We start from the raw sequence: 12,913 nt of genomic DNA, 5'->3' as shown, positions 1-12,913 counted from the left end.
CCTAAAATGGAGAAACAACCCAGACCATTGAGACCTGATGGCAATAACCCAAACCTAACCTCACAGCGATAGTCGCCATTGAAGAGCACCTTCCCTTAATAGGGACCCTGTTCTCTGTGCCGCAGCATGGCCTGCACCCAGGCACATGGGGGTGGGCGCAATGACCACCCTGCCTCCTGCACAGGTTGTCCATGTGCCTGGGCTCAGGCTGCGCTGCGGCACAGAGAACATTCTTCCTAACTAATATGTTCTTTTTTGCTCTTGTTGAATTTGTGGCAGCTTGAGATTATACAACATTAACACTGAAGAATCAAGCATCAGAGTCATAAACAGTAATTCTTCCTACTGATCAACACTTCTTGTTGGCCTACAAATCAATCCAAAAAATTAATTACTGTGAAAACTATCAAAAAAACATCAAATTCATAACAAAATCAACAAAAACAAAAAACAAGTTTTACCTCAGATTGCTGCAGAATGTCTCCTAAATTCAAAAAATCCCACTAGCTCCTAAATCCGATGTATTTTGATCGATTTGGAAGTGTTAAATGCATAGATCAGCCAAAAACGATCCCTCCCCATGAGTAAAAAATCACAAGAAATGAGGTCTCTTGTTTTTTTTTTTTGTATCAAAAAACTATTGTATCATATATCAGTTGTAACAATACTGACAATGTTCTCATAGTATGAATAGGGCCAATAGGCAATGATACGGAAAATATGAAATGGCCATTCATGATATGACACGTGGATCCATCATGACACGTGTAAATGTCCAAATGGAAACTGATAAGTGAAACACTTACTAAAAGTATCCTGCTTGGAAATCGGAATCGAAAACAAACACTAAAATATCCCAACGGCCTAAAAATACTCAATATGCAGGGGACTCAATCCCCACATAGGCAAGGGAATCTACCCCACACCCACTAAATAAAAAAGCTTAACATAACAAGACTCCTCATGTTTCTTCCGACCCTCTAAAGGAAACTACTAATTTGGGGAAGACGAAGAACTAAAGAGGTACTCTCATCACCGCCTCGCGACACATGGCATCACACTATAAATAGAACCTCAATCAAGTAGGTATGGATTGAACTATAAGTTGTTACAATTCACTCTACAATTCTTTATTACTACTAGAAAACTGACTAAGGCATCGAAGAGTCCCCCGAAGTCTGCTCCAGTCATCTCTAGCATCGTCCGCAAGTTCCAATGCCTCCCTTGCAGTTTTTCTACCACAACAGGCCATAACTCAACTAATCATATAATTGAATTGCCACTGCTAAAATTCAAGGCTGCAGACAACACAACCTCAGCATGGTCTCCTTCGTCTCAACTAATGACTATTTGATAAGTTAAAGTGCTACGCTAGCCCTGCAGTATCTGCTCTTAGAGAAGCCTATTTCCTACAACTTCTGCATATAACTTTCCCATGAGAAGTTGGGAATTCCTCTATCATTCAAGTCCTTCCAGTAGATCATTATTGCACCTCTACCATATTCTCTATCATCATTCTAAACATCACAATAAGTAATTCCAGATCAGTAATTATTGAATGAGCAGCATTGACCAAGATGTAAGAAAAAAGATGTCCTTTTTGTTTTGATTTTTTTTTTTTTAAATAAAAAATAAAATCATAATTTTGACTCTCAACAATTTGAAGCTGGCTGAGATACCCTTTAATCACGCAGGATAAAACCTTCATGTCCACAAATAATTGCAGCATATATATAGTGCATAAAAGATATTTCCCAACATCATCAAAATTTTACCTGTGCAACAAAACCACCAGATCTCTACCTTCCAGAGGCAACTTGTTAATGTTGAATCCCAAGAAACAACCTGCTATCAATAAATCCAACCTCCTAACAAGAACTTGCGCATAGAGCAGCAGTGAGTAATTCACAATATTTTCAGAAATCATGTGACCTAGAATTGCAAATTGTAGAGTTACAAGAATTAATTGAAAATATCTGAATTTGATGAGCATCACCACCAGCTGCCAGTCTCTCACATCCAACATCCATGGACAAACGAACAGGATGTGTGTACAATCTGTCTTCGAATAACTGAAGATTTAGAAATATCAAGTTGGCTCGTCAATCTTTATGTGCCACATCACCAAACCCAGCATCTGGCCATGGCAAGCTAATGCAAACCCATCAATAGTATGGCCTGTATCGCATAGGCCGCCTGAACCTTGGAACCTTGCTGCACACGAGAATATAAAAGGATGATCAAAATCAAAATGGCCCATACAACATAAGACAGTAATTAGAAAGGAGAATCATTTCGTTCATTAATTAAATAACAGAATAAATTGTAAAACAAAGAACATGTCCACTCTCACAGGTGGAAAGGAGACACAATTGCAGTTGAGAATTCACATTATGGATCAATCTCAATCACACTATGTTACAATTATTCTTCAAGACTTTCTGATTCAACTTCCACAGCTGCTTACCCATATCCATATGGAGCAAAGACAGGGGGACCAGGCATGAAGGGCCTTCGGCCTCGAAAACCAAGATATGGGTTAGGCCGCCTCCCTCTAAATTGTTTCATTCCAGGAACGTTTGTACGCTTGGCAGATACCTGCAAAACAATAAAAATTCCCTTTATATTCAAATAAGTAAAATTACAGACCAAAATACGTTCAGTTAATTTTGACCTTTAACTGACGTCCATGCAACTCTGACTCGTTCAAGAGAAGAGCATTTTGAACTGCATCTACTTCGACAAATTCAACATAAGCAAATCCCTTCGGCTGACCAAACTTGTCTGTCAAAATTGTGACTCTGTTTACCGTTCCACAAGACTGGAAATGCTGCTGGACTTCCTCAGGAGTACATGCATAGTCTACCTAGATTTCAAACGCAATATAGCCAGTTAGGACAAGGAAATAATAGAGAACAAATAACAGAATGCAAAACAACGAACATAAAAAGACAACACAAATTCCCTGCTTTTTGTATTGAGAAAACCATAGAAATAACACTTTAACATGATTCTCAATGTTGAGAAACGATCTAAATGGATGCCAACCAACCAGCTTAATCCCATGCTTGCAGCCAAGGAACTAAAACTCGGGTTTCGATCTTGGAAAAAACCAAGTTGACTCGAGATCTCTCGGTCGAGTTGGGGTATATTTTTTTTTCCAACTCGAAGACTGGTTTCAGTGGGTTTTAGACCTAGTTTGGGTCTGAAGCTTGATACTCAGCCTAAATTTAAGCCATTTAAACACAATGGCGCTATCAGATTTTGCAAAAACAAAGTCCAAATAGAACTTTCACTTCGGACCCTAGGTTGGTAGGCAACGACGTACTAAAATACCCTACTTTACACATAATTTAATAAAAGCAATCAAAGCATTCAATTAATGTAAAACAACTTAAATAAACTTTAGAAATGTTAAAGTGTACAATACATCAATCTGTTTAACAATGTCACATAAAATGTGATTGATTAATGCATTCAGTCCCAACTCGTGCCACATAGTCTTTCCATGTCATAGTGCTGCTGTAGTGTTGCACATAGGTTGCCACAGAACTCATATACATGTTCTCATCAACATATGCCATGTCCCTATCCTAGAGTATAGAAGAGCCGGTTGCCATGAGGCAGCAACAGTTCACAAGGGAGAACAATGGCTCAAATCTGGAACTCGACAGAGAACTCGCGAGTTCTGTCAAGTTCTGGTACTTTTAAAAGGTAAAATGGGTCGAAATCTGGGCCAGGTCGAGATTGTCGAGATCTCGACTCGACCAAGATTTTGACCGAGCTATTGCATTTTTTTAACTCGGCTACCATCTCATCTCGGCCTTGGAAAAAACTGAGATCTCGCTCGAGATCTCGCAAGTTTTAGTTCCATGCTTGCAACTGAAGATTGTAAACCATACCATCTGAAGGCAAAGGAAGTATATTCCCCATCATATTATATTAACACTTCCCTATATGCAAAGCAGCCATCTAACATCCACAACTCAGTCTCCTTCAGATTAGAAAAAAAGGCAACATCCCCTTCAAATTAGAAAAAAGTCTACATCAGAAGGTAGGAAAAGTAGTTTGAGATACATAAAAGCTTGAATTTTCTTTTGCTGGCAGCCAACTAGAATCAAACTGCTGGATTACCATCTGCTTTCATAATGTTATCAGATATCCTTACTAAGAAACTAGACATCAGGTGACAAAAATGACATTTGTCAAACAATTCATTCTGGAACCCTTCTTGATTGGCATGCATGTATATCAACAGATGATACAATACTAGTGATTTAATATATCAACAGATGATACAATACTAGTGATATAGTCCAACTCTGTGAATGGCTGAATGCCTGGTGCCCCTAGCATGTACTATCGAATCAATTCTATTAAACAAAACACAAAAGGTTAGCACCCCCCAGACCTTCACGTTGGAGTGCCAGAATCCAGAGAACAAGGTTACCTAGAAATAACTCTTCTATGTCTACAATATGACCCAACTACACTATTCTCTTCTTTGCTTGAATAAAGATTTTCTGTAAAGTGAGCTTTAGGAGCCTTGAATCCTATGCTCTTGCATCAGGGGAAAAGAATATTCAAACAAAAAAACAAAACAATACCAAAAGACATGGTAACACAAAATAAAAATGACGAAGCTCTGCAGTATTATCTTTCAAAACATTAAACAGTTGAGAGAGAGAGAGAGAGAGAAAATGGGTCCTGTATCCTGAGAGTAAACCACTCAAAAAATAAAATAACAAACACAATGAAACGCAATAACAAATGAACACAAGCAAGCCCTTTGAGCCACATCCCAAAAAAATCCCAATAAAGCCTAATCCACATGGTTGACACACAAGATGCAAGTTTAAGTCCAACTTACCCACTAAGAGCCTTATGTTTCACACACTCTACCAGCTAAAGCCCTGGTGCTCAGATATATGTAACCACTAAAAGCCCTATGTTTCACACACTCTACCAGATAAAGCCCTGGTGCTCAGATATATGGAACTGGATGAGTGCCCACTCCATACTCTGGAGAAGGAACACCACATCTTATATGTGGATCTATACCTTGCCTTGAATTAACAATAAATAGCTGTTAAAACTCATAGTTTGTGCTGAGTAAACACACTAGGTAACTTGCTACCATAAAAGTCGGACACGGTAGGTACCGCCTATGTGTTTCCTAAAACACCCTCTTTCCTGAGTGGCAATACATCTTAATATCTACGATGCAGAAGAGTCATCCATTAAACCTTATTTATTTATTTAGAAAGCTGAACAACACAAATGTCTTCTAATGCAGGAGCATGATCTCGACACTTCGAGATGGCTTGGTCTTTCACTAAGCGTCTTAGATCTAAATTTTATTAGGTGGAGCAATGAAATATATGGTCCAAGTAGGGTAGGATAATATTTAAGCTAATAGCAGTCTTGTGGGGCCCATTGGTAGCTTGTGGTTCCAGATTTCCAAGTTTTTAGGAATTTTATCTATATTATGGGATAGTGTTAGCATTTCAAATTTCTTTTATTTTGTTGCTGTTAAGTGGTTTACAAATATGTCCATTCACTTTATTTCAGTTTCCTTAATAGATTAGGTTGTTTGGTCAGTTTAGGAAACCTCCCATACAAATATGTCTGATTCTAATTTTATGTCCAGACTTGAATTTTATAAAGTATGTAGGGCTATGGCTAAAGGAAACAATTTGGATTGAAGAAGTTGTTTGAAAGAGATTGTCTCTCCCCTCCTGATGCAGATACACTCACTACCTTGGACCAACCCAAACCCAGTTGGGTTAGGTGTCTTTATTTTTTAGGGGTTTTATAAATACATGTGCAACCAACGATTGAAATAGATTGAAAAGATGAATTGAGTTTGTGTTTGTGAAGAGCCTGCGTGGCTGATTTGTGCATTCCTTCTCTCTCTCCCCCCCCCCCCTTTCTTATGCGCTCTTCTCTCCCCTGCAACTCTGATTTCTTCCAGGCTTCCCTCTTCTCCTAACCAACCCTCCACCAATTTGGTGTCAGAGCTGAAGAATCCCTCAACTCCTTCCTTGTGATCTTACTTCTTCTCCATCCCTCTCTTCTGTTGCTGCTCTGTTACCAGCAGCAGTGAAAAAAAAAAAAAGAATATCTCCCACCAACTGAAACCCCATTGAAACCCAACCCTTCCCTTCCAGTCGACTCTTGCTATAACCTTCCCTTCCTTTCCCTTCCACCGCAACCCCCTCCTTCCTCGATTTGAAAAAAAAAAAAAAAACAGCTCTGCGATATCATCCCGTGATATCACAGCAACCCCAACCCGCAACAAACCCCAACACTCCTTTCCCTCTGAAATGTACGGTTACCCAGTGAAAAAAACAAAAAAGGAGAAAAGAGAAGATAGAGCAAGAGTCAGAAGAAGAGAGACAGAGAACAGCCACAAAAAAAAGAGAGAAAACTCCTACCTGGTTAGAAGCTGCCACTGCCTTCTTCCGTCAAAGTCGCCGCCCTTTGCTGAAGTCCAAATGCGAGTCAAACTCCTCCAACCACTGTTTGATTCTCCTTGTCGAAAGAAGTTCCAGTCGAACCCCCCAAGCTTCAGCCATTTTTCCCGTAGGTATCCACTCTGGTTACCAGTGGTAGAAGCCAAGCCCATCATGTCTTCCAGATTCTCACCCTCCCACATGATAAGTTATTCATTTTACACCCTTTTTTTTTTTCAATATTGCCCCTCCCTTTAAATGTCACACTCTCCCTTGGGCTTTATATTTTATTTACATTTTATCTTTTTCTAGATTCCCATCATACCCTTGTTATTCTCTCGTATCACCTTTTCTCCTTTAATTTTATTTTGTTCTAAGTAGATCCCTAGTCTTTAATCTTTATTACTCATCATATCCTTTCTTTGATCTGCCTTCTTAACCCCTTTAAGATTCCTTTAATTACAAACTGGCCATGGACACTTTTGTGCTCTAATTTAGAGTGTATTTGCCAATCGGAAAGCTTGATATGTTGTTTATTGATGAAGGGCAAAGCAACAATTTCGTCTCACAATTTGTGGTAGAGATGTTATCCAAGAACGACCAGATCATTATTCACTCTGAGGATTATGTATTCGTAGAATTATCCGTTTCTTATTATTGTGATGGAGCTCATTGTGAAGTGTTTGATTCTCCTCGTCGTGTTATTAAATTGGGTCATGCATTGCTAGAAGACCGAAAAGGCATCATTGATCATAATGGAAACTTGTGCACCTTACATCCTTTTCACATGCCCCAGACATTCATTTTTCATGGGTTAGTTGACAACGTTTGTTCCAAGCCAAAAGAGGCAGCACGAGTGATACAGCCTCAACCAGAACAGCCAATAGTGGCAACAGAACATGAGCAGATCGTGGATCAAGTAACGACAGATTCCAGTATAGTGAAAGCTATTCCACATCATGAATTCGTTCTTCCCCACAATTTTCCAGCCATGGATGCACCCTCAAAGCTCCATATTTTAGATTTTCTTCAAGTTGCAAACTTGGAACCTATAGCCCTGCTCGTGAGCTTTATTTCTACCATTCTACAAAACTAGTAGGCGAGTTTTTCTCAACACCAGGGGAAGTGATGCAGATACACTACCTTGGACCAACCCAAGCCCAGTTGGGTATCCAAACCAAGATGAACCAGGTCCCAACCATGTTCTGGTTCAATAGGATATTCAGAATTATTTTATTTGAGAAAGATATGTAATCTTTTATTTTGGGGGTAGCTATTAGACTTATAGGAAAATTTCCAATTTGAGTTTTATTGAGTTTCTATTTTAGTTAGTCTAAGTTTTAGGAAGAAATTATGAGTCTTTTTTGGTGTTTTATAAATACATGTGTAACCAACAATTGAAGCAGATTGAAAAGATTAATTGAGTTTGTGTTTGTGAAGAGCCTGCGTGGCTGATTGTGTGTCCCCCCCCCCCCCCCGCCCTTTCTTATGCGTTCTTCTCTCCCCTGCAACTCTGATTTCTTCCAGGCTTCCCTCTTCTCCTAACCGACCCACCACCACCAACCCCCCTCCCGATCTTTTCTCTCCTCTTTCACCCCCTCGACGATTGTCTCCTTCTTCCCTAAATTTTTTCTCCCTACTTCTTTTCTTTATTCCCCTATCTTCTCCCATTGCTGACTGCTAAAACAAAGAACCAGCAGGCAAATAGCCCTTGGATTATCCATCGATCTTCACCTTCCTCTGATTTTTAAGATCTGAAACCCACCACCAGGAGACCATCTTCCATCGATTTCATTATAACATCTTTATTTAGATTTTTATTATAAAAATGGCTGATCCTTGTCAGAAGGATTATCTAGATATGCCATGTCAAGACTCCATCTGGCCATAAACCTCTAGTCCATAAAGACTTCAATGCTAGAAAAATTGTGTCAGAGTCTCATTGTACATAGTGATACAATAATTTTTTCGATAAGTAATAAAGATTTATTAATATGGGGATCAATTAGTAGTACCAACACCTCAAAGGGACACCACACCCTCAAAATCCATATGAAAAGAAAAGACACAAACAAGACTCACACCAAAGCACAGAAAGATAGCTATCTCACAACGGTGAGGAATTCACAATTAATCCAGGTCTCATGACTCCTTGTTTGGATTCACTTTGGTGATTTTAAAGACCTCCATGGAAAATTGAATTATTAAATTAAAAAGTTGTCAAAATTGACATGCATGTATCTTCCATAATAAAACAGTTGAAATTTTAATTGTTATGCCATATAAATCTAGAATATGGTACAAGCATGTCTAATTATGCACTAAGAGCTGCTGCGTTCACTGGCAAATTATAACGCCCAAGAAAAGAAATATCTACTTGGACTGCATCTCCACACAAAGCATTGAATCAATATGGTTTTCACTCCAAACTCTTAACTTCTTTTCAATCTTGAACCATAACTGTTGAACGTTCTGGACATTGTATGTTTCAATGAAAAACAATATTATTTTTCTTTACATAAAAATTCATGTAAGATAATATTTTGTTAAGATTCACATACTTAAAACTTACATTCAGCAGAAAAATAGTCAGTTTAATCATTAATGACAACAAATTAGCAACACTCATCCCCAACTAAAAGGAGTTAGTAGCAAATTAATAGTTAGTTCCGATTGACCCAAAGTGTCATATATGTTAAATGATAGGGCATAGCCGAATTGATTATTTTCATGCAAATGGATAATAGATTACCTAGTAGAGAAGATTTCAAAATCATCACAAACCTCCCCTTTTTCTTTTCTACTGCAATTTCTCGATTATTATATGATGATTATTCACTTTCCATATATATAAATAGAAAGAGATAGACTAGAACGACATCTATTATGCCAATGACACCAAAAGGATATTAAATAAATGGAATTGGGATATGGATAGAATGTAATGAAATAGAGCCACTTTAAGGTTCCATATTAAATGAGGCATGGAACGGAGCGACTACGAAAAAGTTCTAGGAGTTACGAAGGAAGCTTCGGGTTCATATTGGTCGTGGGTTGAGAACGGTAATTGAACTCTATGAGATCTAATCTCCCATTGTTCCTCAATAGCTCAGTGGTAGCGCGGGCGGCTATTAACCGACTGGTCGTAGGTTTGAATCCTACTTGGGGAGATTTGATTCATTCCGAATTAAATGAATTCAGAATGAATGGCTGGCTTTGACCGTTAGGAGTAGGTAACCCGTTACCTGTATTTCTTTCTATTGCATTCTATCTTATCGTATCACATTTTGTTCTGCGATGTTTGAGAATCAACGTCAATACCTCAGTATAGATCCGCAAAAATTCTTTGTTCCAAGAGAGGAATATGACGTTAAACACACATAGCTGGTAAGTCCGTAGAGGTTAATAACTAGTCACCATAAGCTAGCAACAATGCTAATACAATTTTCTCTGGAAAGACATTGTTTAGAAGATGAACATGAAATAATACCATAGAAATATACGAGCACCATAAACACAAATGCACATAATTTAAGGCCCAAAACAAATAAGAACAGAGCAAAAGGATTATAGAACCTCACATCACCAACATATATTGTCATTAAACTGACTATTCATATTTTTTTTCTAAACTCAACTAAGATAATATTTGGATTTTAAGATTCACATACTTTAAACTTATGGGTTTTAAGATTCACATACTTTAAACTTACATTCAGCAGAAAAATGAAGAGTCATTTTAATGACAACCAATTAGCATCACTCACTCCCAACTAAATGGAGTTACTAGCAAATTAATAGCTGGTTCTGATTGACCTAATGTGTCACATGTGTAGAATGACAGGGCATAACCCACTGAAATATTTGTATCAGATACAGGCAAAGAGAGGAGTATGACGTTGAACACAAATAGCTCGGTAAGTCCGTAGAGCTTTATAACTAGTCACCGTAAGCTAACAACAATGCTAATACAATTTTCCTCTGGAAAGACATTGTTTAGAGGTTGAACATGAAATAATAACATAGAAATATATGAACGCCACAAACACAAATGCACCTAATGTAAGGTTTAAAACAAATAAGAACAGAGCAAAAGGATTGTAGAACCTCACGTTACCAACATATATTGAGCGTGAATCCACCTCCTCCTTTTCAGCCTGCGTTGCAGTAGCGCTAGAGGGATCTTTATGCATGTTACAAGCCACAAATCATGACATTAAACACAGCTATTACATTATAGAAAGCATAAATATAATACAGCCAAACAGAACAGCACAGTTAAATAAAACAATTGGCATGACGCACAATAGTAGAAGTAGCATATTCTCGATAAAGGATGCAGTACAATCACATATTATGCATACCAACTGTGTTTTATGACAAAAATATATAGTATACCTGATTTCACATATCTTTTCAAGATATAAGAACAACAACAATAAACCTAGCCTTATCGCAACTTAATGGGTCAGCTACATGGATCCTAATACAACAAAATAGGGAAAACAGAGTTCTAACCAAAAAGGGAAAGAAAAGATGAAAAGTGCAAAAGGAAGAAAGACGGATGAAAGATGTTTTCAAGATATGGGAAGATTCACATAATTATGCTTACACAGTATTATTTTCATACTTTATGCATATCATTCCATTTACCCTATTCTTTTATTATGTTTATATTTTAGCAATTTCAACATACATCAGTAATATCAATTATTAAGATTTATACGCATGCTAAAATTTTCCAACTTAAGTTTCAATAACCAAAACATAAACCTCACATATTTTTCCCAACCCCAAATTTAATATCATATAGAATGGCTTTATTTAGCTCATAGGAAAATTATACCACATGTTGGCACATAACAAACCAGTCCATGGTTCACAGACATTCACCAAACCAGGTAAGTTAACTTGGTCAGAGTTCTGAGCATTATGTGTAGCATTGTGACGCTAACGTTCCAAAGATAATAACTATTCTTTTTTTGGTAAATAATAAGCAAATTAATTAATATAGGCTTAGAACAATGGCAAAAGGGTTATGCTACCAGGGAAAATGCCCGAGTTCAAGTCTTGAGGGAAGCCACTTTGTGCAAAAATGCCAAAGGTTAGGACCAGCTCCAAACTCACCCTCGCAGGAACCCGCTTAGGCAAGACCAGGACTGAGTAATGGACCTTTTAGATTTATTAGCATTATGCTGCGAATTGGTATGCATCTAATGTTCCGTCAAGAGGAACATCATACATTAATAAACTCGCTCAGGAATTAGAAACAAGCTTTGATGTAACTGACTGATCGGTCCTGTTCTGTCACGCTCAAGCCAAACTAATTGGTGGGTACTTAGCTACTCACAAAAAGGCATTAACTAAAATAAGGAGTAAACACAAGACTGTATACAACAAAAACAACTTTACACGGCAATCAATCCCACTTCCATTTTTATCCCTTTTTTTTTTTCCCTCCTGTTAACAGCAGATCTGAAAACTTATCCAACTCTGAAGGAGGAAAGAGGATAGTTTATACAAAAATAAACGCAAATCATATATACAGTACAGGCAGATAGAAAGAGAGATGGAGGTACCTTGAACGGCGCCCATCTCCTTCTCGACTTTGGCCTGCATCTCACGAAGAGCACCTGCTTCTTCTTCGATCTCCTTAAGCCTCTTCTTCATTTCCTCCAGGTTCTGCAAGAACAAGAGTTAGTTATCAAAGTTTCTATCTTCATAAGAGAAACTAGGGCAAGCATCGGAGACAGAAACTAAAGCAGAAATCAGAGTTGCGAATAGCGATGCAGCGAGAGAGATACCTCCTTGGAATTAGGATCATCTTCGTTATCGGCAGCAGACATGTCGACATCAGCTTCCATCTCTCCTTCGTCAGGTATTTCTCCACCATACACGTCATGCTCCTGGTCTTGCTCGTTCTGCCCCAGCTGATGTTGTTGCTCCATCTTTCTTCTCTCTGTCTCCCTCTTCCACACACACACACTCTCTCTCTCTCTCTCTCTCTCTCTCTCTGTCTGAATCACTGAGAGAGTCTCAGAGATTTTATATCAGTCTGTTTCAAATCCTTCCACCGTCCACGATTTCGTTTCAGACTAAACCCTCGACGAGGAGACGATGGAATGAGAATCCGGATCAGCTACCCACGTGGGAACGGGTGGGGACAGATCTGACCCCTCTATGGAATGAGAGATTCCTCATTTCTGTCAGGGAGATTTCCGTCCAACTAATTATAAGCCCATCAATCACTTTGATCTAATCAATCGGTTGAATAAAATGAATGATACCAATCCTATGGCATTAAAAGACCCAGACTTATTTTGAAAAAAAAAGAGATTTTGTCGAGCATGAAGTATTGGATGCCAATCATAGGGTTCAATGAGAGCCCAACTAAGGGTGCAAGTTTGGCCCTATCAACCGGAACCCGTCCTGAGCCCTAAGAGGGCCTGGGCTGAGAT

General features: G+C 38.4%; 1 protein-coding gene and 1 non-coding gene across 2 annotated transcripts; one reads left to right on the top strand and one right to left on the bottom strand.

The window, feature by feature from the left end:
- Positions 1-1,737: 1,737 nt before the first annotated feature.
- LOC122648581 (polyadenylate-binding protein 2-like) lies at positions 1,738-12,500 on the bottom strand. The gene is made up of 6 exons (XM_043841797.1): positions 12,260-12,500; positions 12,035-12,137; positions 10,568-10,638; positions 2,675-2,866; positions 2,468-2,598; positions 1,738-2,214 (listed from the first exon to the last, which is right to left on the bottom strand). The coding sequence occupies exons 1-6, from the start codon at positions 12,401-12,403 to the stop codon at positions 2,166-2,168; spliced, it is 690 nt and encodes a 229-aa protein (XP_043697732.1). The 5' UTR covers positions 12,404-12,500; the 3' UTR covers positions 1,738-2,165.
- Positions 9,554-9,625, top strand: TRNAN-AUU. The gene has a single exon. It is a non-coding gene; the product is annotated as a tRNA-Asn (tRNA).
- Positions 12,501-12,913: the final 413 nt, after the last annotated feature.

Source organism: Telopea speciosissima, chromosome 1, assembly GCF_018873765.1.
Source record: "Telopea speciosissima isolate NSW1024214 ecotype Mountain lineage chromosome 1, Tspe_v1, whole genome shotgun sequence".
In the NCBI taxonomy this organism is placed as follows: Eukaryota; Viridiplantae; Streptophyta; class Magnoliopsida; order Proteales; family Proteaceae; genus Telopea; species Telopea speciosissima.
The sequence above is the reverse complement of the archived record's forward strand: the minus strand, read 5'-3'. Positions and strand labels throughout refer to the sequence as shown.